Source organism: Epinephelus moara, chromosome 13 (genome assembly GCF_006386435.1).
Source record: "Epinephelus moara isolate mb chromosome 13, YSFRI_EMoa_1.0, whole genome shotgun sequence".
Taxonomy (NCBI): domain Eukaryota; kingdom Metazoa; phylum Chordata; class Actinopteri; order Perciformes; family Serranidae; genus Epinephelus; species Epinephelus moara.
This window is the reverse complement of record NC_065518.1, coordinates 32,548,443-32,573,236: the sequence shown is the minus strand read 5'-3', so window position 1 is coordinate 32,573,236 and position 24,794 is coordinate 32,548,443. Positions and strand designations below refer to the sequence as shown.

At 39.1% G+C, this 24,794-nt stretch overlaps 1 protein-coding gene across 1 annotated transcript in view; it reads right to left on the bottom strand.

Moving 5' to 3' along the window:
• ipmkb (inositol polyphosphate multikinase b) overlaps window positions 1-24,794 on the bottom strand; it is a 49,062-nt gene that overhangs the window by 16,370 nt on the left and 7,898 nt on the right. Inside the window, exons 2-4 of the mRNA XM_050059168.1 lie at window positions 18,517-18,602; window positions 13,404-13,500; window positions 11,415-11,587 (exon numbers count right to left, since the gene is read on the bottom strand). Of these exons, the coding sequence (XP_049915125.1) occupies window positions 11,415-11,587; window positions 13,404-13,500; window positions 18,517-18,602 (356 nt within the window). The remainder of the gene's footprint in view (window positions 1-11,414; window positions 11,588-13,403; window positions 13,501-18,516; window positions 18,603-24,794) is intronic.

Sequence of the window (24,794 nt, the reverse complement as noted above, 5' to 3'; positions counted from 1 at the left end):
ATTGATTGATTGATTGATTGATTGATTGATTGACTTCTCCATTGTTGCCTTCTCTATCCTTTCTTTCTAACCTGTAAAATATCATATGCCCACTGATGTTGTCATGATTTACACTTCAGGTCACTAAAAACTTGCTATGTTTTGATCCAGATGAGAACCAACTTTTCAGGTTCAGAAACAGTTTTTTAGTTGAAATGCTCTGAGTGGTTAAAAATTATGTGAGGGAACTGGGGTCCTTACAGGACCTGAGTAAATGTGTTTAGTTACATCCCACCACTGGGTGCAGCTTATGTCATATTATCTTGGTGAGTTTGTGAGTATGACTTGACTTGCTCGACTGGGGCTTGCTTAAGACTTGAAGGTTATGACTTGAGACTTGCTTATGACTTGCACATGTGTGACTTACTCCCACCTTTGTGATTGATCAAACTAAAAGAAGAGTTGTTCCTACTGAAAACAAGCTGACTGCTGTGCACAGTCTGCTTCTCTCTGTTATTGTGTTCATCTCTCAAAAGTCAGAGCTCACGGCTTAATGGCAACAGATGCATCAGGATGCATGCTGAGCAAAAAGGACCACAGCTCAAGTGCTGATTCTTTCTAAAGGTCCATTGCCTCCACCTAGTGGTTCACAGCTGCACTTACACCTGCCTCCATCACATCAAACTGATCAGCAATGACTGCAGAGTAGACCATAACAGCTATTGTAAGCCTGCTGCATGATGAGCCATATCATGATCAGGATTGGAAATTAAATTTTTTGATTCTAAAATCTACCACCTGTACAACAGATGACTATTGTGTTTTTGGCTGGTGAGTAAAGCAAATCTATCAGCCACTTGCATATTTTACCAGCACTTGGCTGGTGCTAATTTCCAACCCTGACGATTGAAGCTCAGTGCAAAACTGATAACCAACAGGTAGACAGAGCAGTGTGGTGTGGCGTCACATGACAGCAAATTTTAAAGCATGTTTACACATGCTGCTATACATGCTGCCCCAGGCACCTCAGTTATCCAGGTTAGAGTTTCACACCAGTCTGGGTGTTTTGGTTCATTGAAGCTTTAACAGAGAAAAATGTCCTTAGGCACAAACCTGCAAAAGTGCAGCTTATTAACAGTTAGCCTGATTATGACCAAGACATTGAAGGCTGGCCACAGACATGAACCAATGTCTCATTTTCTTAGATTTAAAATGAAAGAATAATGAGACAATTATGATTTTAGATGAGAACATACAGATCATGAGGAATTATCTGCTGGTGTAATCATAATTTAGTTTGTATAATGGAGAGTCTCTTACAGGACTGCCCCTTGAAAATCAGAGATTTGAATCATCAGTCGGAGACCCCTCAGTTGACTGAGGTTGCTTCAAGTCAAGCAGTCCTTTTTTTTGCCAGTCAGTGTGCTGGTCCCCAGATATTGCTGCAGAGTGAGCGCTCTTGACTTTCATGCTACTCTTTAGTACAGACGTGATGCAGTGGCATAGAGGAAGAGAGACTCTGCACCGGGATAACATTATATTCTCATATATTCATTATATTCTCTCTTCTGCCTGGAAGTGGTGAATATACAGCTCACAGATACTTAATACGACACAGTCTCTGGCTTTTGTTTGATATATAGTGTCGAAAAAAATGTTGTTACACATTTCTGATCCCTCATTTAGCTTTTTACTGTATTACATGAATACTGCTGTCACGATGAATGTCCCGCTGAACCTGTTCAAACTGTAAACTTTACATGAAAAAAACAAAACTGAATTTTTGAATATTTGTGTTGAACAACCAAATCTGATTCGTCTCTCATCATTCCATTTTTTTTAATTAACAGTTTTATTGTTGTTGTTTTTTAGATTCAACACCAACTCAACAAAGGATAAGCAGACAAGAATGATGCCACATAAAATAAGAACAGAAAAAAAAAATTCTTCATAATCAATCAATCAATCAATCAATTTTATTTATAAAGCCCAATATCACAAATCACAATTTGCCTCACAGGGCTTTACAGCATACGACATCCCTCTGTCCTTATGACCCTCACAGCGGAATAATCACATAATTCTATCATATCTAATCAATTTTCATTATAATATAGAAAAAAGGGTTACTAAAGGTACCAGACACTTCAATGTACTGCTAATTTTTAACCAACTTTAAAACAGATTTTGGGACGAATCATCTGTTATTCAAGCACGTGGCTCTATGCAGAGGCAGGTTTTAAGTATGGTTACTAGATTGAGTTAGGTTAATCTATACTTTGCCAATAGGTAAATCCAAATATAAAGAAAAAAGACAGCATTAGGTTGAGTGGTAAGTTTAAAGATTTGTTACATGAACAATGTGGACTTTGATGCAGGAGACCTCTGCTCATTCTGACAAAAAAAAATTAAAAGATGGGTAAATGAAATTAGATTTAATGTTTGTGGCAATTAAGACCTCACAAAATCAAATTTTAAACTATTTAATGACTTTTAAAGATCCAGTGTAAAAGATTTAGTGGCATCCAGTGGTGAGGTTGAAACACTGAAACTTCTCCTGTGTGCCAAGCATGTAGGAGAACTTCAGCAGCTGAAACAAAAATGCTAATGTACTTATCTAGAGCCAGTGTTTGGTTCGTCTGTTCTGGGCTACTGTAGAAACTTGGCAGTGAAATGTTACAGCCTCCGTGGACGAGGACCTGCTCCCTATGTAGATATAAACAGCTCATTCTAAGGTAACGACTTGTATGACTCGTTTTCAAGTGATTATTAGTTAAAGTAAACATAGTTAATACAATTAAATTCAATTCTGCTGATATATCCCTGTAAATCCTACACACTGAACCTTTAAGGCCTAATATTTATAAAAATTAAATCTGGACACCCTGCAGACACACTGACATCAAATTAAAGTGTGCACACTAACAGAACCAATCCAAATATAATCGAGGGAGAACTTGACCAATCATGGCTTACATCCATGAATCTCTTGCCCCAGTGCATGCTGGGAAGGTTTCTCAGCACACCTACCTCATGTAACTGCAATCACATGATCATCATGACTCAGCCAGTCACATAAGTGCCAATCATGGTTTCAACTCTCATTTGACTCATTTAGTCTTTATTTCAAAATAAGAGGGCACTATTATTCAATATAACTTCATTCAGGATTAACGACTCAATCCTCAAACTGGGTTCAAAGTACCAGGTTTGCTGAGTGAAAATGTGCAAGGTCTATTTAGTCTGCTAACAGCATGTTCGGTTATATGGAAGCCACACTTCAAGAACAGGATCCAGGTCTAGGCTGTGTGCTTGACTCCGCAGAAAGACGAGCTTCACAGTTTTATTGTTAGATCAGGAAAGTTATCTCCTCAGACGACACTTAATCACCTCTTTTTATCTTTTCCTTTCAATCTGTCTCGAGCTCTCTCCTCCCACACTATCATACCTCCATCAGGAAGATCTTTATCACTAATTAGTCTGCTCTCTATCTAAACAAACACATAGCAGAGTTTAGTATAGGAATTTTCCCAGCTCAGTGTCTAGCACATAGTGTTCCGAACTTCCTGTTCTAGGGTACAACACAGTCTAACTTCAGTGATGTCAACCACCTGATTGAATTACAGCTTGGGCAATTGCTCTTTATTTCCATTTAACCTCTGGACTCATTTTTCACAAACTCCTGCTGTACTGGCAACAGAATTCACACCCACCATCTATTAAAATCAATAACATCTACCAGAGAGGCCAAACTTTGTTAAGACACCTAATAATGTTTATTAGGATGAATGTACCTGTATACAGGTACAAGTATTATACAGCTCAAGTACTGTTCTTAAGTACAATTTTGAGATACTTGTACCTAACTGGAGCATCCATTTTAAAATACTTTATAGCACATCGGAACATCAGGTTTGTAAGAAGAAATAGGGGCACTGCTTGACTTTGACGGATAAAAAGTAAATATATAAACACACAGAGGGATTAATAAATAACGGACGGTCTATAATGTTGTCTGTTTCAAATGAAGCTGGGAGCCTCTACAGTTGTGGTGAGTAAAAGCCCCGCCGCTATTTGTTAATGTTATTACTTTATGTCCAACCGTGAGGATGTACCATTGTTTGCTAGCTTGATGCTAATGACAGTAACGTTAACTCAGCGGGTTGACAAAGTNTTGGAAGTACTTTTAAAGTAACTGAGTTACTTTATTCAGGGAGTAACGCAGTAAAGTAACTGGTTACTGTTTTCGAAAGTAACGCAGTAACGTACTTTGATTACTTTTAAAGTAACCCTTACCCAACACTGAAAGTAACTAAAGCTGTCAGATAAATGTAGTTCTTAGAAGTAGAGGGTGGCATGAGGAGAAAGACTCAGATTTGTACGTACAATATCAGAGTAAATGTGTTTAGTTACATTCCACCACTGGGCGCAGTTTGTGTTATATCATCTTTGTGAGTTTCTGAGTGCAACTTGACATGTGACTTGCTTGACCTGACCAATGACTTGACTTGACTTGCTTGACTTATAGCAAGGACTTGACTTGACTTGCTTGATTTTCACCACAGTGACTTGGGACTTGCTGAGACCTGAAGGTTATGACTTGAGACTTGCTTATGACTTGCATGTGTGATTTACTCCCACCTCTGGTCAACCCTACTCAGACTACAAACAAAAACCAGAACACTTATGATAGCAAAACCCACAGATACATACATAAGCAGATATCCATTTATAGAGATTAGTAGGGACTTGGCTTTAAAGTTCACCTCCTGAGCACTTCAAAGGTGCTCTTGAGCAAAGCCCGAACCCCCAACTGCTTGGACCTTAGTATTTGTACTATCTTATATTTTGGCCACTAGGGGGCAGTTGAATGAATAGTACAAACCAGGTTCCCACGAAGTGCGCTGGGCTTTGAAGCCAGTTTTAGTAGTGGCCAAATAGTAGAATGACATTTGTCATGAGATGTCATGTGGCTCAAAAATGTTGTCCCATTGAATTATGTGGCAAAAGAGATGTCTGTAAATTAGTGGATACATTCTTTTGAGAGTCACAAACCCATGAAACCACTTGTTTCACTTTCAGAATTTTATCCATTCGGTCTGATAACATTTGGAAAGTCTAAAAGAGCTGCATGATTGAATAATTTTATCCCCATTCACGTTAGTGAAGCGCTAAGCTGGAAGTACCCAGCTTGGCTGTATGAGGTCTCTAGTTCACTTGCTCTACGAGCCACATAGTGTAGAAGCAGTGTTGATCATCCAGGTAATTTTAAACGAGGGAGTTGAACTTTATTGGCTTCATGCGCCACTGAACAACTGTCATAGGAATGAGCGAGGCCCTGCCTCCAACGCTGTAGCAGTTCTCTTTTTACTACCGTGGTAAATACTGTAAAACATTGACATATTATCATGATGATGATATGTCTTTCACCTGTCCGTCTGCTATGTGGTGCTGAGCAGGAAGTGTACAGTGGGTTTATCAGAGCTTTTTTTTTTTTTCAACTGAAAACAGCTGCCTGCTGCTGGAAACAAGGTTGATTAGAGAGCAGGGAATCAGACAGTTAAGTTTAGGGCAATAAATCCAACACATTGGGCTGAAAGAGACTACAACACTCTGTGAAGCTGAGAGGAACTGTATAGTTGATAAGGATTCTCGTCATTACGAGCAACGTCTTTCACATTACAAAAAATCATTTGACCCGCCAATCATATACAAATATGGACTGGCGCAGCTTTTAGTTAAGTAGATTTTTCCTCTAAAACACAACAGAGGATACAGGTAAAGATGTACATGTCAGGGTATGAAATTAACAAAATATTCTGGGGGCAATTTTGGCCCCCACGGTCTAAAAGATGGGGGCATTTTCAAAATGTTTGGGGGCCATCAAAAAATTGTAATTATGTTCTAACAATAAGCACATGAAAAGCAAAACCAACTAAGATAGTGTCTTCACTCTTCAGTAGAAACCACTATAAATGAAATAAATAATGGGTTACATAAAGTTATGGTTGCAAAATATCACTCAGATTTCCTATAATTCAACCAGTTTAAATGTGATGATTTAACCATTAATCTACTGATAGCAGTACTAATGTTTCACCACATTACAGTTACTTTTACTGTTAAAAAGGCCAAATTACTATAAATTCCTTAGATGCAATCCTGGAAGTAAGTTAATTTAAAATTTAACATTCATTCTACCTTAATTTTTCATTAATTTGTCATTGTGTAGACACAGATCACCCAAGAAATGGTTAATTTATACTTATGGTACAGCAAAGCCCCCTCCCCTTCTCTGTCAGATTACTCTCACGTAATCAGTGCAATCTCGTTGATTATGTCTGGAAAATGAGTTGTAGACGTGACAGTAAATTAATTTAATGAAAATAAAATTATACTTTAATGTCAGATTGTAATACTGTTAAAAATGTAAATACATATAGTTGTTTCGAAAACTTGGGGGCAATTTTGGCCCCCGGAACATGGCTTTTGGGGGCATTCTTGGATAAATTGCAAATGGCCCGTGGCCCTTGCTAATTTCTGACACTGATTGTGATATGCATTGTCACTTGTCAGCCTATTGTGCTGTAACACAGATCAAACATTCACCTTCTGTACATTTATCTCCAGCAATCTCATCAAAGGAGCAAAAGTCAGAGCACGAGGTGGACAGTATATTTATGACCAGTTTACAAAGGGTGGGGACGTGCAACCATAAAGCTGATATCCCATCAGCGACTTTACACTGAGGATCAGGCTAGACAAACACTGCCAGGCCTTTCAGGACAAAACATCAATCAATGGGCTGTTTTCTTCAGGTACACAAAGACCAGCAGTTACAAATATATTACTTATTTCCTTGAAACACAGTTCATGACCTCCTCAGCAACCGTCCTAACCCATTTCTTCATCCACAACTCACACTGACTCAGACTGTCCGTTTTAACACTTTTTTAATGGCTGCATGGAGGCATGAACAGTTGCCTCTGCGAAGGCTGTTAAAAACGAAGGGTATTATCCCACTTATACTATGGTCACTTACCGAATAAAAAATAAAATTGTAAATAAAATGTAAGAATATTCATTCATATTTTTAGGCTTTTTGCAATCAAAATCTCCATAACTCAGTTTCAAAGCTAACACTTGAGGGTTTACCTTTTACCTGGAACAATCATTGCCACCCCGTAAGGTTCTAATGCAATGGAAACTTTATTCACTACTCCAGTAAATAGGACGAACCCTAGATATGACTCATCAATGGGAGATACTCTAGTCCGCCCAGCTCATGGAACCCTTTGGCTCAGCTATTGGGCAGAAAGCTGGAGTTATGCTAGCAAAATTCAAAGTCAATAACATTGCATATAGTTTACAAACAGTAAATATAATTTGACAATATGTTAATAACAAGACTAGCTAGCTATCAAGCCATGTCATTGTCCCCAAATCAATACCAAGATTTTCACTAAGAAACAATATGCCATGTGTAACGTTACTGTTGGCCGCAGCCTGAAGTAGTGAGTTGAATAGCGGATGGGATGTAAAATGATTGCTGAAGTTCAAAGGAGCAGTGTAGTGCCTGCAGATTGTGTTGCAGTCTCCCTCCTGTGGTGTTCAGAGGATGAGACACTGAAGGACTACTCTCTGTGTTAACAGATTACAGATACTATTATGTAGCCAGTGCATTAATTTAGAGCAGTGAACAGCTTCATCAGAACTACTTCAGTTTTAAACCGACACCCTACAGCCAAACAGAATCGAGTATTCACCCAGACCCCTGTATAAAGGTGGGTAATGCTGTGGTTAATTTCAATGTTGGCAGTTGGGTTTTCAAACATGAATTGTAAATAGACTGAATGGGCTATATCATTTGAATTTTGAAATTGTGTACTAATTAGAGATGAAATAGAGAGCATGGATTCATTTGTACACTCCAAATTAGATCATTCTTATTAGTAGCTGGTCTAAATGAGTCTTTTGGTCAGAGCACAGTGGGTCAGCTGAACATACAAAAATGTTAAAGTTCAGACAAGGTCACAGTGACCTTGACCTTTGACCACCAAAAAGTAATCAGTTCATTGTTGAGTCCAAGTGGACATTTAAGCTAAATTTGAAGAAATTCCTTTGCGGCGTTCTTGAGATATCGTGTTCATAAGGATGAGACAGACGGACAACCAGAAAACATAATGCGTCCAGCCACAGTTATCACCAGCGTGGAGTAGGGCCGTAACGGTACATGTATTTGTGTCAAACCGTTCGGCACAACCCTGTACCGAATTATTGGGCGCAGGATATTATTTTATTTTATTTTGTTTTATTTTAATTCCGTTTTTGCGAGCCGAACCATTTAAAATATCTAGTTCCCCGACGGACATAATTGAGTGACGGACCAAGTCCCGTAAATCTCCGCTTTCACTTTGTGCAGTGCATTCTCGCATTTTGACAACATGGCAAGTGAGCCTGACGAACCTGAAGACCCACCCGCAAACCTTAAGTCCTCCGTTTGGGAACACTTTGGTTTCAGGGTAAAATACGAAGATGGAAATAAACAAGTGGACAAGACAAAAGCAGTGTGCCGACACTGCAGAACAGCGGTCGGGTATGTACTTGGAAACACGTCTAACATGCTAACGCATCTAAAGCGACACCACCCGAGTTTGAACGTTAACCGGCACGACTAGAAAAAGCAATCTGGTGCAAACTACGATATCGTCGTCGTTTAAAAAGAAAGAGCGTTTCCCTGACCATCGCGCTAAAGAAATAACCAACGCCATTGGAGTTGAGTAAAATTGTTTAAGCTGCACTTTAGATATAAGCATGTTTTGTTTACTGCACTTTAACAAAGTGGGAAAGCTAAGTAAGTTCCTAGTAAAACTGAATCTGAGCAGGCTTTAAAGCTGACCAGCTGCACTATACTTTTTATTTTAATTGAGTAAAACTGTTAAAGCAGAAATGTATATTTATATTTTTCATTCAAAAAATGTGTTAAAAAAACAGCAGGATTTTATTTTTCACTTTTATATTTCTATTTTCATTCAAACAATGTGAAAAAGCAGGATTTTATATATATTTGTTTCATTCAAAAATTGTGTAAAAAGAGTTAACTGCTGTGGTGGTATGTTTTAATAAGGTCACCAATAAGTAAAAGATATTTAATAGTTGTCTATTTTTTTCATTACTGTACCGAAAAAAAACGAACCGTGACTTGTGTACCGAGGTACGTACCGAACCGAGATTTTTGTGTACCGTTACACCCCTAGCATGGAGGCATAAAAAAGAAAAAACATGCATGTTGCTGATGATGATGAGAACTGTGACTCGATAAATCTTATTACATGAAAGACTGAGTTTTTGAATAATGTGTTTATACTCAGCAAAGTTAGACATTAATAATATCATTCTGGTGTCAGTATTGAACCGTGGTATGCTATTGGCATCTGTCTCATTTCAAACCCATGAGTTCCAAATCACTATTAACATACTAATAACTGGACAGAAATCGCAAATACAGACAGAAAGAGTTAATGTAGTTCATTGGGTGTTTTTTGTTTGTCTCTTGCTGCAGGAAGGAAAACTCAAACCAGGACACTCACTGATGATGATGATACTGACTGCAGACTGCAATGGAAACTGATCAGAGTGATAAAGGTTTCGCTATTTGACTCTCTTCCTTTCCATCGGATAAGAAGTTCTCTATTCCTTTCCTGACATTTATCTGTTTTACCCATGTGGACTAAATAATGAGACACTGACATGATGCGTGTTTCCTGCTCACAGCCTGAGGTCAGGGTTAGGATTATACAAAGATCCAACAAACAGCTGCAGATAAACAAACACTATTTACACCAGACCTGGGCATTTTACGGTCCCCAGGCCACATCCGGCCTATTGGCAGTCCGTGTCCAGCCCGCGGGAGGTCTATCAGAAATTCGAAATCAAAGGCTAAACAATTGCATGGCATGCACACAATTCAACTGCATTGCTTTTTTTTTGAAGGTGATTTCCTTATGTGCATGTATGCGTGTGTGCTTACGCACGTTCACAGTGATGTGTTCAACAAGAGACGCTGAGTTAGCTGTTAGCCCTCGAAAATGTCAGCTTACAGTAAAAAAAAGACAGGTTGAAACAGAATGTAGAGTTTTTACCAAGACATGGACATCTAAGTATTTGCTTACTGAAGTCAAAGGTAACGCTGTGTGCTTAGTTTGTGGAGTACAGGTCGCTGTGTTGAATCGCTGCTACGTGACTAAATGCAGAGAAATACAAGAACTTCACTGATGAGGAGCCTCCCTGGCTTTGGATGAGAGCTGCGATGTCCACGACACAGCCCAGTTACTCCTCTTTGTACGTGGGATAATGAAGGACTTTGAGGTAGTGGAGGAGCTGGCAGCAATGCAGTCAATAAAGGGATGACAATCATCGACACGATGTTAGGAGCACTGCATTGCTTTTTATAAAGCAATACAATTAATATTGAGCAGAATTAAGTTCAGCCTATTGGTTCGGTCCTCCACAATAGTCACAGTTTCTCATGTGGCCCCTTGGGAAAATTAATTGCCCACCTGATTTACATGGATGGTCAACGTCTGTCTGTCTGCCTGTGTATTTACTCAAACACATGAAAGGGTGAATTATTTGCTGTTCAGCTCAGTCAACAACATAAACATATTTCACATTTCACACGAGTTAAACATTGACCCATTTCAGGATGTTCAACCGGTTACTTCTGCTCTCATGGTACGCCAGGTAAGGTACTAGAGCTAAAGTTGTATTTTCATTCATAAAAGGTTTCTGAAAATACTATGGCTATAAATATGATTGTATTTACAACCTTTCTTGACGATTCATGTTAGTTTACAAAGATCTATGTTGCTTGTTTTGTTAGTTAACTAATACAGTTTGGTAAAACAAACATCTGTGCAACAAATGTTGACATTTACTAAGGTAGCTTTGGCTATTTTAATCAAAATAGGCAAAGCAAAAATGACTAAAAGTATTTGACCTCAAGGAAATTTGGAATTTCTGACTAATTAGGGATGCACCGCTTTATCGGCTGAACATCGGTATCGGCAGATATTCACCTTATTGACTGCCATCAGCCTGTTGGCAAATAATATGACATTAACCATTGGCAGTGGCCAATGTTTTTCTTTGTGTCACATCAAGCAGGGGTCAAGACTAACAGCCACAAACTTGAATTAATGAGCAGGTACAAGAGGAGTGGAATGACTGTTTGGCATTAATGAAACTTCAATCACACTGAACAGTTTGTTTATATGTACATTTCCTAGTCATTGTTCTGATCAGGTCTAGAGGTTGTTTCTCAGATTAAAGTACACCAGTTTCACTCTAAAACAAAAGATTATTACATAAACACCTCTCAGAGTTTTTAAATCATCATCAAGATCCTCCTCACCAGCACAACAGGTCAAACTCACCCTCATGCCAAGGACCAGGAAGCCTATCTCTTCCATCAGTGGGTATTTTCTGATCTGCTGTTCCCGTTTCTCCTGTGAGGCGAATGGATCGTAGCTCCGCTGGCCCAGCTTCACGTCCATGATGCATGGCTTGACAAAGCGTCGAGTCACATCCTCCAGTTTCAGGTACAGGTCTGAGGCAGCGGCACGGACACAACAGTGTTGAGGTGTAGTATACAGTTGTTATTGGCTTGTTTATATGAAACTAATATAGGCTTTTTTATTAAAAAATCATACTGAACAATCAATATTGCTGATAACATGTTTCTGATATGACGTTGTTTTTTTACACCACACATCTGAGAGAAATGTTTACAGAGTGATGAGGGAGGACTTTACCCAACAGTTTATTTAACTTGCAGTAAAATCCTTTCTCAATCACAGGAGCATCACATACTCTTTAGACGAATAAGAAGAATTTAGGTTGTAGAAGAAATAACAATAGCTTATGGTAATTTGGATTGTATGGCTGAAATTGAACCGATACCATCTTTCCATAAGAGAATACTTCACCCACAAAATGACCATTTGTATATCAATTACTTACCCTGTGTTACCCTGAATTCGGTAAACTGAGAATCCCAAAAAAGTGAACATTCTTCATGAAATGAAGTTGCAGGGGTTCACATTTTGCAACAGCAAAACTATATCTAAACATCTAGTTGCAAACTCTCATACAACAAAGACATATTGCCCAGCCCTAAACAAAACTATATCAAAACATCTGTTTTCAAACTCTGACAAAACTTGTGTATAATCCCAGTCTCATTGATCCAGTCGGATGCTCAGTACTTCCCAAACACATGCATATTTACTGACAACACGAGACTCCATGAGACTATTTATACTGACGTGTTTTAAATCATAATGTTTTAGCAAAATTGTATGTTGCCATAGTAACATACTCAAAGTTTTCACCAATCCCGCTTTCTGAAATAGGGCCCTGGACAACGGTCAGATGTTAGGAGTTAGCAGAAAGTTCAACTGTTGCCACTGCTCCTTTAAACATGAGGATTTATTCACAGTGAGTTGTGGAAACAAACTCTTCTGTTTAACTTCATCTTCTCAATGTTCGCAATGTAGTCATTTCATACAGCTCACAACAAACAAGCCACAATACATTCAGTATATTCGATATTCACCCACACCTAGTTTTGCTGTTGTTAAATGCGGTCCCTGTTTACTTTAATTTATAAGAATGTTCGCCTTTTTTGGATTCTCAGTTAAACATGGCAACATGCAAGAAAAACAAAGTTTTCTTCACAAATTCAAGGGGACAAGCAATTATTAATTGATATACAAATAGTCATTTTCCAGATCCCTTGAAAATGAAACCAATCGAGGTTTGACCCACTTGTCACATTGAGTGCTACAGGGCCTGCACCTAACCCAACATACACAGGGTCAGAGAAATTAGCACCAGAGCTACACCAATATATTAGTTTCCCACTTACTGCTGAAAAATCTCTATGTAACAACAAATTGCAGGACAGAAAAGACAAAATGAGGTAAAGGTCATTTTAGTATTTCCACTGAATTTGGTGGCACAGTCATCAGGTTCACAAGGTAATGAGTTTAGTTTTCAGCTGGAAAATGTCCTGCTCAGTAAGTCTCTTGATCATTATTCAAAAATAAAGATTGTTTGTTTGTGTTGTGCCAAATAATGTTGGCCAAAATTAGGATTTTGTTAAACTCAAAAATAACTCAAAAAACACTGCACAGGACACTGACTTGAAAAAAAAAAAATTGAAACAACCTCGGTTGACCTAGGAGTCTCCAATTGATGATTTGAATTTCCAACTTTCACTATCAGTATTGGATTCAGAAACCCAGCATCAATTGGGCTATAATTACCAGTATATCATAGGAAGGGCCAACTCACCTAACCTGCATGTATTTTGGACATAAGTAAGAGAGGGATGGATATACACACAGAGTTCAGTCTCTCACCATTGGGGCTGTCAGGAGAGGACCAGGTACCGTAGTACTTGGGCAGATGGTTCTGGAGCTCCAGAAGGCATGGATCACAGCAGTCCTCTGCATACACCTATGACACACACACACACATTAACTGCATCATACTACAGCACATATAGGCAGACACTGTAAATTTAGTGTAGGGCTTTAATCTGTTTGTTACTTTTTGGATTATTCTATTAATTGATTAATCAATCAAATATCAGAAGATACTGAAATATCCATCACATGTTCCCAGAGTCCAAGGTGACAAAGTCCAAAGTGCTTATTTTGTCTGAACCAAACCTCAAAAGATGTATTTCTGAGGCTTTTCTGCCTGGATACTAAAAAAAATACTGATGGAAAGTGAAAAATCTGAATTCATTATCATGAAAATGGCAACAGTTCAGCACAATAAACAGTATTACAGCAGCCCCATGATGTTAAATATGTCCTGTTTAGTTACAAGACATCCAACTGTGTGCAGGATGTGGGGTCAATGTGAGAGATGTGTGTGTTGTTGGGATTAGGTGTGACTGGTTTGGTCAAGAGAGGACATGACACTATGACTCACTGCTGTTTTTATGAGAGTTGCTGAGACTGACAGTGCTGCTAAGCTCTAAAGCAAACACTGAAGCTGTGAAGCAGCACACACACATGTGCCACTGTGCGATGACATCCACCCATATGGAATGTCATTACTGATTATTAAGAATGTACATGACTAGTCTCAGATATAAAGAAGTTCTCTGTTTTATATCTGTAATTTTTTTGGAACAAAATAAAACATCTGAAGATGCCACTCTTCACTATACTTGACCTTTTACAGGAAAAAAAAAATCAATGGATTGATGATTACTGCAACAACTGACACCTTAATATTAAATGTAAAAAATGTTAACTAAATCAATTGGTTATGTAATCAATACAGTGGTGGCAAATGAAAAGTAAATTATTAGACTAAATTTGAAAAGCTTTATTTTTCACACTATACTTAGGCCACTCCCACACTCATATACATTTTCATTTAAAGGCCCAAACACACTACACTGACATTAGAGAACTAGCGGCGACGAAAGCCAACTGTTGCATTGCCTTACATCACCGTGTCTTGGCCAAAAAGTTGCATACGTACACACCGCAAAGACTACAGACTACAGACACAATGGCAAACCAGCATGTACGTTCTGTGCCTGTGTGAGAGGAAATAACTCTCTACACCAACAGACTGTGGTTGTCTGCAATCTTTATTCATAAAGGGAAACTGGTAGGGCTGTAGTCAACCAAAGAAAATCTTGGTTAACTAAAGTCGTACATAATCTTCAACTGATCAATTAGTCATGGGGGGAAAAAAATCTGCATGTTATTTTTACTTCTACGGTGGTGTGTCTGTGTCACTCTGCAGTTACACCTCCAAAACGCTAGTCGGTGGTGGAGGACTGTGTTAAGTGCTGTAAAGTTTAGTTGATTCAAAACACACATTAAATATGGCTTAATAGGGACAATTTCAAACACAAGTACACAAATCAGCTTCACTATAAATCGCAGAATTGACAGACAAACACTTGTCTTATCTGGACACATTTCCCCCACCAATACAACATGCTAACGTTATTAGCACAAGTCTATGGTATTTTACAATGTATAAATTAGCCTAGCGTCTAGCGATCTTTTCCTCTTCTTACGAAACCAGGGACAACAGCAACATTCAACAAAGGTAATGGCACACAGTTTGGCTCCATTACAACTCACAAAGTTCACTGACAAAACAACTGTCTTATACTAAACACGTTTCCCAAGCAAATACAACATGCTAACGTTATTAGTGCCAGCCTATGGCATTTTACACTGTATAAATTTGCCTAGCGATGAGCGGAGATTTCCTCTATATATGAAGCTAGGATGAATCCCGAAGTATAAATCCCTGAAGGATAGATCACACACGACTTAAAATGCTATTTAAGTGGGGGCTTGACTGTATTCACAATTCATTGTTTCTTATCTGTGAAATACAAGTAAATACAAGCTTTGTTTCCACTGTGGGAAATGGTTTCAGCTTACAGAAACTTATGAAAATAACACGGCAATTATTCGATTAATGAGAATTTGGTCGGACGAGAGCATATTGACCAAATAACTGACTAGTCAACCAGGAGACTACAGCCCCAGAAACTGGAAGACCGTGTTGACCCTAGTTAGTCAGTTAGCACATTACCAATATAATCCAATGCTGAAAGAACAGAATATTTACCATGTGCCAGTGAACAATAACACAACCCATAAGGAAACATTTCTGCTAAAGAGCTCAATGGATAAAGAAAAATAATCTGACCGTATGTAACAAGTTTGTTATGGTCTCACTCCCTCTTGACTTTAGCTCTTTCTTTACTTTGCACACTTCCATTTCTCTTCTCTTGCGCTGAGCTGACCTACCAATCATGGTGATTTCAGTCAGCAACGAGCTCCACTGTCTTCGACAACAATTCAACATGCTTATTTGGTTGAATAAAAGCTGATTAAGGCGACCAAGCGCAAACTGTGAGGCCACACAGCAAAGACTAGGGCGACAGACGCTCACCCATGGCCCAACATTACTGACGGCCGGCTGTTGGCTTGGTGTGTCAGGGTCTTAAAACAAAGGCAAGCATTTTAGCACCTTTTCAGAAATAATCTCCATCCATACTAACACGCCTGAAAACACAAATCACATGACAATTCACACTGACTGGGCACACATGTACTGAACAAGCTGACTGTCTTCTGTGCAGTTGGTTGCCTACAGAATAGTCTGAGTGGGTGGAAGTTTGCTGCAAAGATCAGCCTCTCATTGGGCGGAAAGAGCCACCCGCTGAAGTCCCGCCCTACCACCTCCGGTTGCAGTTTTCAACACGTCCTTTACTAACTTTTGCAGTGTTTGATCTTGCGGGGATATAGCCATTTTTCTGCCATGGTTCGCGTCCTGTAGGCGATATTTTTGTGGGCGTGTTACACCAAAACCTGTTTCCCCCCGGCAATATTTTTGCAAGCACACCGTTGCTGTGGCACCGCCAAGAACGATTGTGATTGGTTGAAAGAAATACAAGCAGCCGGGGCGTTTTTTTCTCCAATCTTAAAGTGAAAGTCAGCCCAGCCAGACCTTTCTTTTCTTGAGAAAGGTCTGGTGAGCGAGACTACCTACAGAACACACCTCAGAGATGGCAACAAGTGGGACCAGGGATTTCTTTGCTTGGACCTACAATGAGGTGGAACTGTTAGTGAAAGTAACATGAGTGTAAGGTGGTTAAGGTGGCAAAAATCAGATAGGAAGTCGTTGCAAATATATTCGGCATGAAGCTAGAGCAGTACCAGGAACATTATCCATCGCTGGAGGAAGCCGTGGGAAAAGGAAAGGAGTACCCACACGTGAAGGATAAAACCACAAAAGGTATGTAGACCTAACTATAAAGTTTTGACTTGATACTGCAACTAATCAGACCCATGTAACTGTTTTCAAAGGTCTCCGTAATTTGTCCACCCAGACTAAAACACAAAAAACCCTAAAACCCTGGAGTTTTCTAACTAAAACGGGATCAGCAACATTTTTTTTAAAGGTCTCCATTTTAGGGGTTCCAAATGGAACAGAGCAGTTTGGACACTCGGTGTAGATGTAGCAATAGTAACGCATTTTAAAATGAAAATGTATAAGTGTGGATGTAGCCTTATTTTCACCTGGCTATTCTGTCGTGGTGACAGCTTAGACAGCTCATGCACATGGGGAGACAACAGAATGTTTGTTCTACTTTTTTATTATTATAATCTGACTTTTTGATTTTTTTTTCTTAAAATCAGATTTTCAGCACTCTAGAACAATGCCAATAAATATATAAACACCTGTTTCATATTCATTAAGATATAAAAACTAGGGCTGTACCTAACTCAGAATTATGTCAGTCGAATCAGATTGCTACCATTCAATACAAATATTCAACAAATCTTTTTTTTTTTTTTTTTTCTCCTTACAAAGTTTTAAAGTTTAAATTGGGCTCTGCGGGACTTTCAGTTGGACAGTAGCATTCATGTACTACAGTAAACAAGCAAACTGCACTAATGAAAGAAATGTGCAACAACATATTTTGCCGACATTAGATATAAAAAAAGCCAGAGACTGTCAGTACACATACATGCACAGTTTAGTGGTTGTAGCTCAACTAGGCCATTTAATTGGAATACTGTCCTTGTCCCAGTATACAAGCATGGGAATTGATTTATTGACCGAAGCATGTCAGACATCGCTACAATAGGAAGCGATATGCCCCCCTTCAGCTTGTTAGTATTTCTGGTTGAACTATTACGTTACAAGCCAAACAACTGACAAACAAGTTAGCTACGTGGCAAACTGGTACCACAGTGGACAACGTCACAGCTCTGTACATTTCTTATATGCTGTACATTTAACTTTTCCTGATCCTTCTCTTCTTCTGTTACGTATTTTATGCTATTCAACTTCCGGGTCAAAGCCCAGGATGGAAACTGTGGAGCATGCGCAGAGCGCCTATGCCAGTTTGGGTCTGACTAACACACCCAGATAATGTAATTAGGAGTCGAATTACTCCTGCATGTATACAGTCAGTCAGACTTTGAGAAATTTGATTTAGTATGATTTCAGTCAGACTAACATGTTTAGATGTATTTTAGAAGTCCAGTTTTAGTTCGACTAACACAATAAATCAATTTTTTCTAATGTCATGCAAACGTACTGAGTGTCGTATCAAGTTGCTGTGAGCTGTAAATTCACCACTTCCAAGCAGTAGAGAGAAGATAATGTAATGTAATGTTATCTTGGAGCCTTCCAGTGGAAAGTTTCTCCTCCTCTGTGCTGCTGCATCATGTATGCTATTGTCTGTACCATAGAGTAGCTTGAAAGTCAAGGGTGCTCACTCTGCAGCAAAATCTGGGGACCAAAACGTCACCAGAAGAACACTGCACAGCACACTGACTAGCAAAAAAATAAATTAATTAATAAAAGACTGCTCCACTTGAAGCAACCTCAGAATTTCCAACATTCAAAGGGAAACCCTGATGAAAACTACAAGTAAAATGTGATTGTGTAAGAGAATAGAGGTATTACCATGCTGTAAAACTGCATCTCTCGTGGACCTCTAGGTGGAGGCTGAAGCTGTTTCAGAACTGTTCCATCTGGATGCTGCAAAATACCTGCAACAAAGACAAAGGTGGTGCTGAAAATTCAAGGCTAAGTTTAGCAAAGTAAAGCATGGTAAAGTGTAATAAGTAACAGCTGACATCTGCCTTTAATGCTTGTTTTAGCACATCAGTGTTACAGGACTGAAGTACAGTAAAATGAGACACCTCAATTTAATATTGGTCAAACGTTCATTCAGAAGTAAATCATTGTAAATGTAAAACAGATTGTTCATTTAACCATAAACAGTTTACTGTGTTCATTGCCTTCAAATCTGGGGTTAGTGTTAAACACTGAATCATAAACTCTGACATTCATCACACACACTCAAACTAGACAGCAGGAATAAAATACAAAGATGAGGACAGAGGGAGCACTCTGTAGACTGACAGTGCGTTCAAATACCCATACTATCATACTATTTAGTATGCCCCAGTACTTAGTTTGTCGAATGCAGTATTCCAAATGTACCAGGATGTCCTACTACACCTGGTCACATTGTGCAGTGTGCAGGCCAGCATGCTTGTCTGACTATTCTGACCCACAATCCTCTGCGCAGCAAAAGAGAAGTCACATGGACTGAGCCGTGGACAGATGACTGCTCACTGACAGCTGACAGAAGCAGCAATGATGATGACAGCATATTCAAATGACTGATGACCAGTCAAATATTAAGTAATAAAAGGAATATGACAGACTTGACTTGACTGCAGAATGACTGTAAACATTAACAACAAGAGAGAGCAAGAAAACATAGCAGTTACCAGTGTATTGATACTGTGGAAAAATAGTACTGAAACCATTTCAAATATTCAAAATTGAATTGAATGTAAATCCATATTTTTTACAACACTACCAGAGAAATAAATCAAGAAATTAGGGCCTGTTAGTCTCAGAGTAAGAAAACAGTCCTGACTGACCAAAAATTCTCAGTCATACACAGCATGATTAAACTTTGGATGGGCTTGGCATTTCATCAGCTTTCTTTCTTTTTTTTTAAGATTATTTTTTCGGGCTTTTGCCTTTAATTGACAGGAGAGAATTGACAGGAGCGAGTGAAATGGGGGAGTGAGGGAGAGAGGGGGGGAGACATGCAGCAAATGGTTGCAAGCCGGAGTCGAACCCGCGACCGCTGCAGCGAGGCATCGCCTCTGTACATGAGGCGCTGGCACTATCCACTACGCTACCGACACCCCAATTTCATCAGCTTTCTAAACTTAGGAAAGGATTTCTATCTGTTGGAGTTACCGGGCGTTCTAATGCTGACTGAGTTGGTGGGGCTGTGTTCTTTCAGGCACAGGTAAAACAAATAAACACAATCCATGAAGGCCAGTTAGGGTGACAGATACATGAATAAGCATTATCAGATGTCAAAACGCTATACAGAGGATTATAACACTGTGAGACAGGTGGAGTTATAAGGGTGATGCCCTGATTGACCGAGGTTCAGCTTTTTTTCCAGACAACTTATTTGCTGGATTACTCAGCATCATCAGCTCTATATGTCAAAATGCAACCAACAGTTTTGGCAGAATAAATCAAAATGTATTCATGTACACAGCAAAACACCATTCAGTGTGAAGTCATAGAAAAACAATGTAACACAGGTCTATCATCCACTCGATTCCTGAGGGCGCTGCTGTATGGAGCTCTGGTGCCCGTTGTTCACATCTGTAATGTTACTAACAACCAGACTCCAGACAACCAGACTAAATTTGTTGCTTAAACAACAGTATTGAACATGCACCCCGAACAAAATTGGATTGTTTCTGTAACCAACAGTACAGTGTCCATCGCCTACCTACAGAGGTTGCCACCCTGAAACAAAACAAAAAAATTCACTGTTCCTTATTGAATCGATGTGGGACAGGATTTTTTCTGTTTTTTTCATGCACACTCTAACAAATACATCATGTTTTCACATGCTTGAAATTACATAAGGAATAAACTAGAATTACCATCCCTCAGTTGTATGCCTCTGCGTACCAGTCAAGTTTCTCTTACAGTTTACATCCATGTCTGTGAAAACATGGACGCTTCAAACACATCTTCCCTCTAGCAGGACAGAAGATCTATACAATCAGCACAGTTTCAAGGTGGCCACCCAAGATTAGTGTCACCAATTCAGTATCTGACCAAATGTCTCCCCTTCTGTTCCTGAGATATGACATTGAGTAATGGCCAGAAAAGTGTTTTATGCAGAACGTTATGATGTCACAATGAAGTTGAGGTTTGACCTTTTGGCTATAAAATGTCATAACTTAATTACTTTATATGTACACATATATATTTATTTATTTATTTTCACTAATTTGTCATACCATAAAGAATATCATTATTGCAAAAACATCCTGAAATATCGTGATATTATTTTAGGGCCATATTGCCCACATCCACTTAAGTTATCACATTCCCAAGAATGAGACAGATGAGGTTATACAGACTTGACCTTTGACCACCAAAATCCAATAATTCATCCTCGAGGCCAAGTGAATGTTTGTGCCATTTTGAAGAAATTTCCTTGATTGATTGATTTTATTTATCGCCAAGTCATTGTCTGTGGATATTTTATTTGAGCAGGAACTAAGATCACTGTATAAAGAATTCAAAACCCAGGTATTGAGATTGATTTATTATTGATAAGTGTACTGACGAATTAATAATTGGTTTTCGGAGTTATCAATTTGGTTAGTCGCTTCCCTCCATAGGAGGGTGGTGCCCCTAAATTCATTGCAAACATTCTCTAAAGGTATTGCTCCTACATTCATTCAACGTATCATGGGGGCAAAAAATAAGGTGGATTGGCATTGTATAACTCTGTGATTGAATAGGGCGAAATGGAATCTTTTTAAACAGTTGGCTTACATTTCTTAACAATAAGGAGTGTTTTTTTTTCCTGTTTACTTTTGGCCTCATCATTTGTTTGTATAGACCACACAACATGAATACTGTTCTTTATATGAGAGTTCTTCATTGTTTTGTGCAGTATTAAATTACTTTTAGATGAATTACTTAAGACGAAGTTAAATTCTGAGTAGGAAATCACCCCTTAATGTGGTTGCCATTGCCAGGCTTTTGCCAGAGAGGGAAGAGAGACACAGTAAGGAAAAGATGAGTGCCGTGTTACATCATCACATGCTGACCACAGCTGATTACAGATGGACTGAGTGAACCTGCAGTGAAAAGGATTAGTCTGCTCTTTGATCTCCAGATTCTTCTAAGAACACACAGATGTGCAAACAAACACACACATGTAAATACTAAACAATATCCAAAACCTCTGTACACATGTAAAAATAACCAGCATACAGAGGAGGGGGTGGTGATGTAAGCCTGAGGCTGGACATCTGGCCTGTGTCTGTAAGGTCATCAGTCTGAATCCTGAGCCTAAGCAGGAGGCAGTCATCCCTTCACTCTACCGCTACTGTCGCACTGCTTCTAAAGGCAGCCAGTGACAGATCAAACCTGCTGTGTCAGCACGGCTCATGAGCACTTAACAACCGCCACCAGTCCAATCCACTCAGACAACTTCAATCACATACTGATATTACACAGGCTGTGTACTAAAGGCAGCATGTTAGCAGAGCACCATCAGCAGCGTCGGTGTTCCATCTGTGTTTACACAGGATGTGTTCAGGAACAGAGATGAGTGTGAGTGAGCTCACAGCCCAACACACAATCACTGTAGTTACCCTCAGTGACGGTTGAGGTCACACATATACAGCATGAGTAAATGCTGCTGTTACTCTACCTACACAACCAGTTGTATTGATTAATATAGCAGCATGTCTGTTCAGTCAGGTATGAGACAGATGGCTATGAAACACAGCTGAAATGGCTCCAGTGTAGACAAGACTTCATTCTAGCTCTGTTAAATTTTAAATATATATATTTCATTACAAGGTAAAATAGGTATTTAATTAAATGATCACATAAATAAATAATTCTATGACAAAATGCTTAAATAAATAAAAAAGTAATTCAATGCTTAAAAAGAATAAATCACAAATTAAGTGAAACACTAAACACTAATGAATCAATTAATGTTATTGTGAATTTCTTTTTTAATACATTTACAGATTTAATATTTATTAATGTATCTATATTAACTTTTTTACTTAGTCATTTATTCACACATTTATCTATCTGCATTTTTTATTATTTATGTACACTTTAATTTATCTATAGTGTTACTTGAAATTTTGTCACAATTAGCATGTGAATTCTTGACTTATTGCAAAAAAATGTGTTTTGGTCACAGTGACTTTGACCTTTGACCACCACATTCTAATCAGTTCATTCTTGAGTCCAAGTGGATGTTTGTGACAAATTTGCGGAAATTTTGTCATAATTAGCTGATCAAATCTTGGGTTATGGCCAAAAAATGTGTTTTGGTCACAGTGACCTTGATCTATGAGCACCAAATTCTAATCAGTTCAGTGCAGTCCACCACATCCATACTAGTAGTGGGTTGTATATGTAGTTCAGAGGGCAGTGGATCTGAGTGATCTGATCGGCTGTCTGTGAGGTTATGTTATAAGTACACAAGAAAAAAATTGAATCAGCAGGTAGGGGATGGATGTTAATATGTTTATCATACATGTCTAGATAGAACAGGAGACATTATGATCTATACAAATAGGGACGGGGATCAAGAACTGGTTCCAGTTGAGATCCATCTGGTATGCCTATCTGGTATGCCTCTGAGCTTATCAATTCCTTTTATCAATGCTGGTATGTTTTTATGAAAGCTGTGCATAACAAAACAATGACGCCAAACTCATACGTCTACGCTGAAGGAAACATCCAACAAAAAGAAGTCACAGCAGAGAGGAAGAAACAGTCTAAAGCATGGCTTCATTTAACAAAAGACAACAACAAAAGATGACAACAGCGCTGCTTGTAATGTCTGTAAAATAAAAAAATTTAAGTGCGGAAACAATAGCAACATGCTGAAACATCTTTCTACGCAACATTAGTCTCGCCACCAGACAATCAGGGATCTCCACCTTCTGATAGTCTGGGGACACTCCTTTCTAAAGTGTGTTTAACACACTGGAGAAAATGGCCGGCAACAAAGCAACGCCCCTTGCATTTTTGAAAAGGACACGCCCTCCCGGAAATTTGCGCTCCCCCTTTTCTTGTCCGCATGGAAACAAACACACAGAGAGCTTGAAAATGGATGCCAAGAGATTTAACTCTGTTTTATCAAACGTGTGCTCAGTCCACAAGATTGTGGAAATGAAGGACTTACAGCGACTTTGTTTAAAACCTTTAACGCAGTTGGACTATGTTTACGAGCACAAGAGTTCAGCGAGCCACCTAAGGACCGCCCTGTGGATTTACTATTGGTTCTGCAACAAATTTTTTTAAACTCTGAAATTGTATCCACCCATCTAAACACAAAATCGGGGAGAAAGACATCAGTCTTTAGTTAAGCAAAGCGTCTAAAGACTGACTTGTGAGTCTAACGCAACATGGGCTCAAATTCCAGGAATGCCATGTATTTGACATGAGTGCCACTGCTTCCCAACCGAGCAGCACGTTAATTACCAAAAGTGAATATCCTTTATTATGCTAACATTAGTGCCACGCAGGCAGACTTTGCAGGTTTTTTCTTTGTATAGGAAAAGCTAAATGAAAATGAAAGCTGTACAAATAGTCTTTCATTTCATCCACTTTAGATGATGACAAACAGACTGTTGCTACAGCTTGCTCTCAGGTTACAGCCAGCTTGACTCGCCCGTCAGCTCCACCTTTCACACCTACTGCACAGGGAGGGAAAATGAGCGCTGACAGTTTACAGTGTTAAAACCATAGGGTGGGCTACACTTCCAGGACAACACCATCCTGATATCAGCGGTAAAGGCCATATGAGCACACTGCAGAGCGGTGGCAATGAGTGAGCCAATGGGCTATACACATGCACTAAAGACCTGTTTCCACCAAACACTTTTGGTATGGTGCCTTTGGTACCAAAAATAACCCTTCAGATATGATACCTAGACCCTAGGTCCGTTTAGCCTTTCCACCGCAAACACTGCTCTTAAATGTGGGTGGGGTTGTTGTCACTCACTGCTCCATCCAGCACTTGCTGTATTTCCTCATTACTGGTGACGCAGAGGGAAGTCTGCACCTCATTTATTGTTCACAGAACAGGGTTGCACGCTGACATTTTCAGAACAAAAGAAAACAGTCTGCAGTGA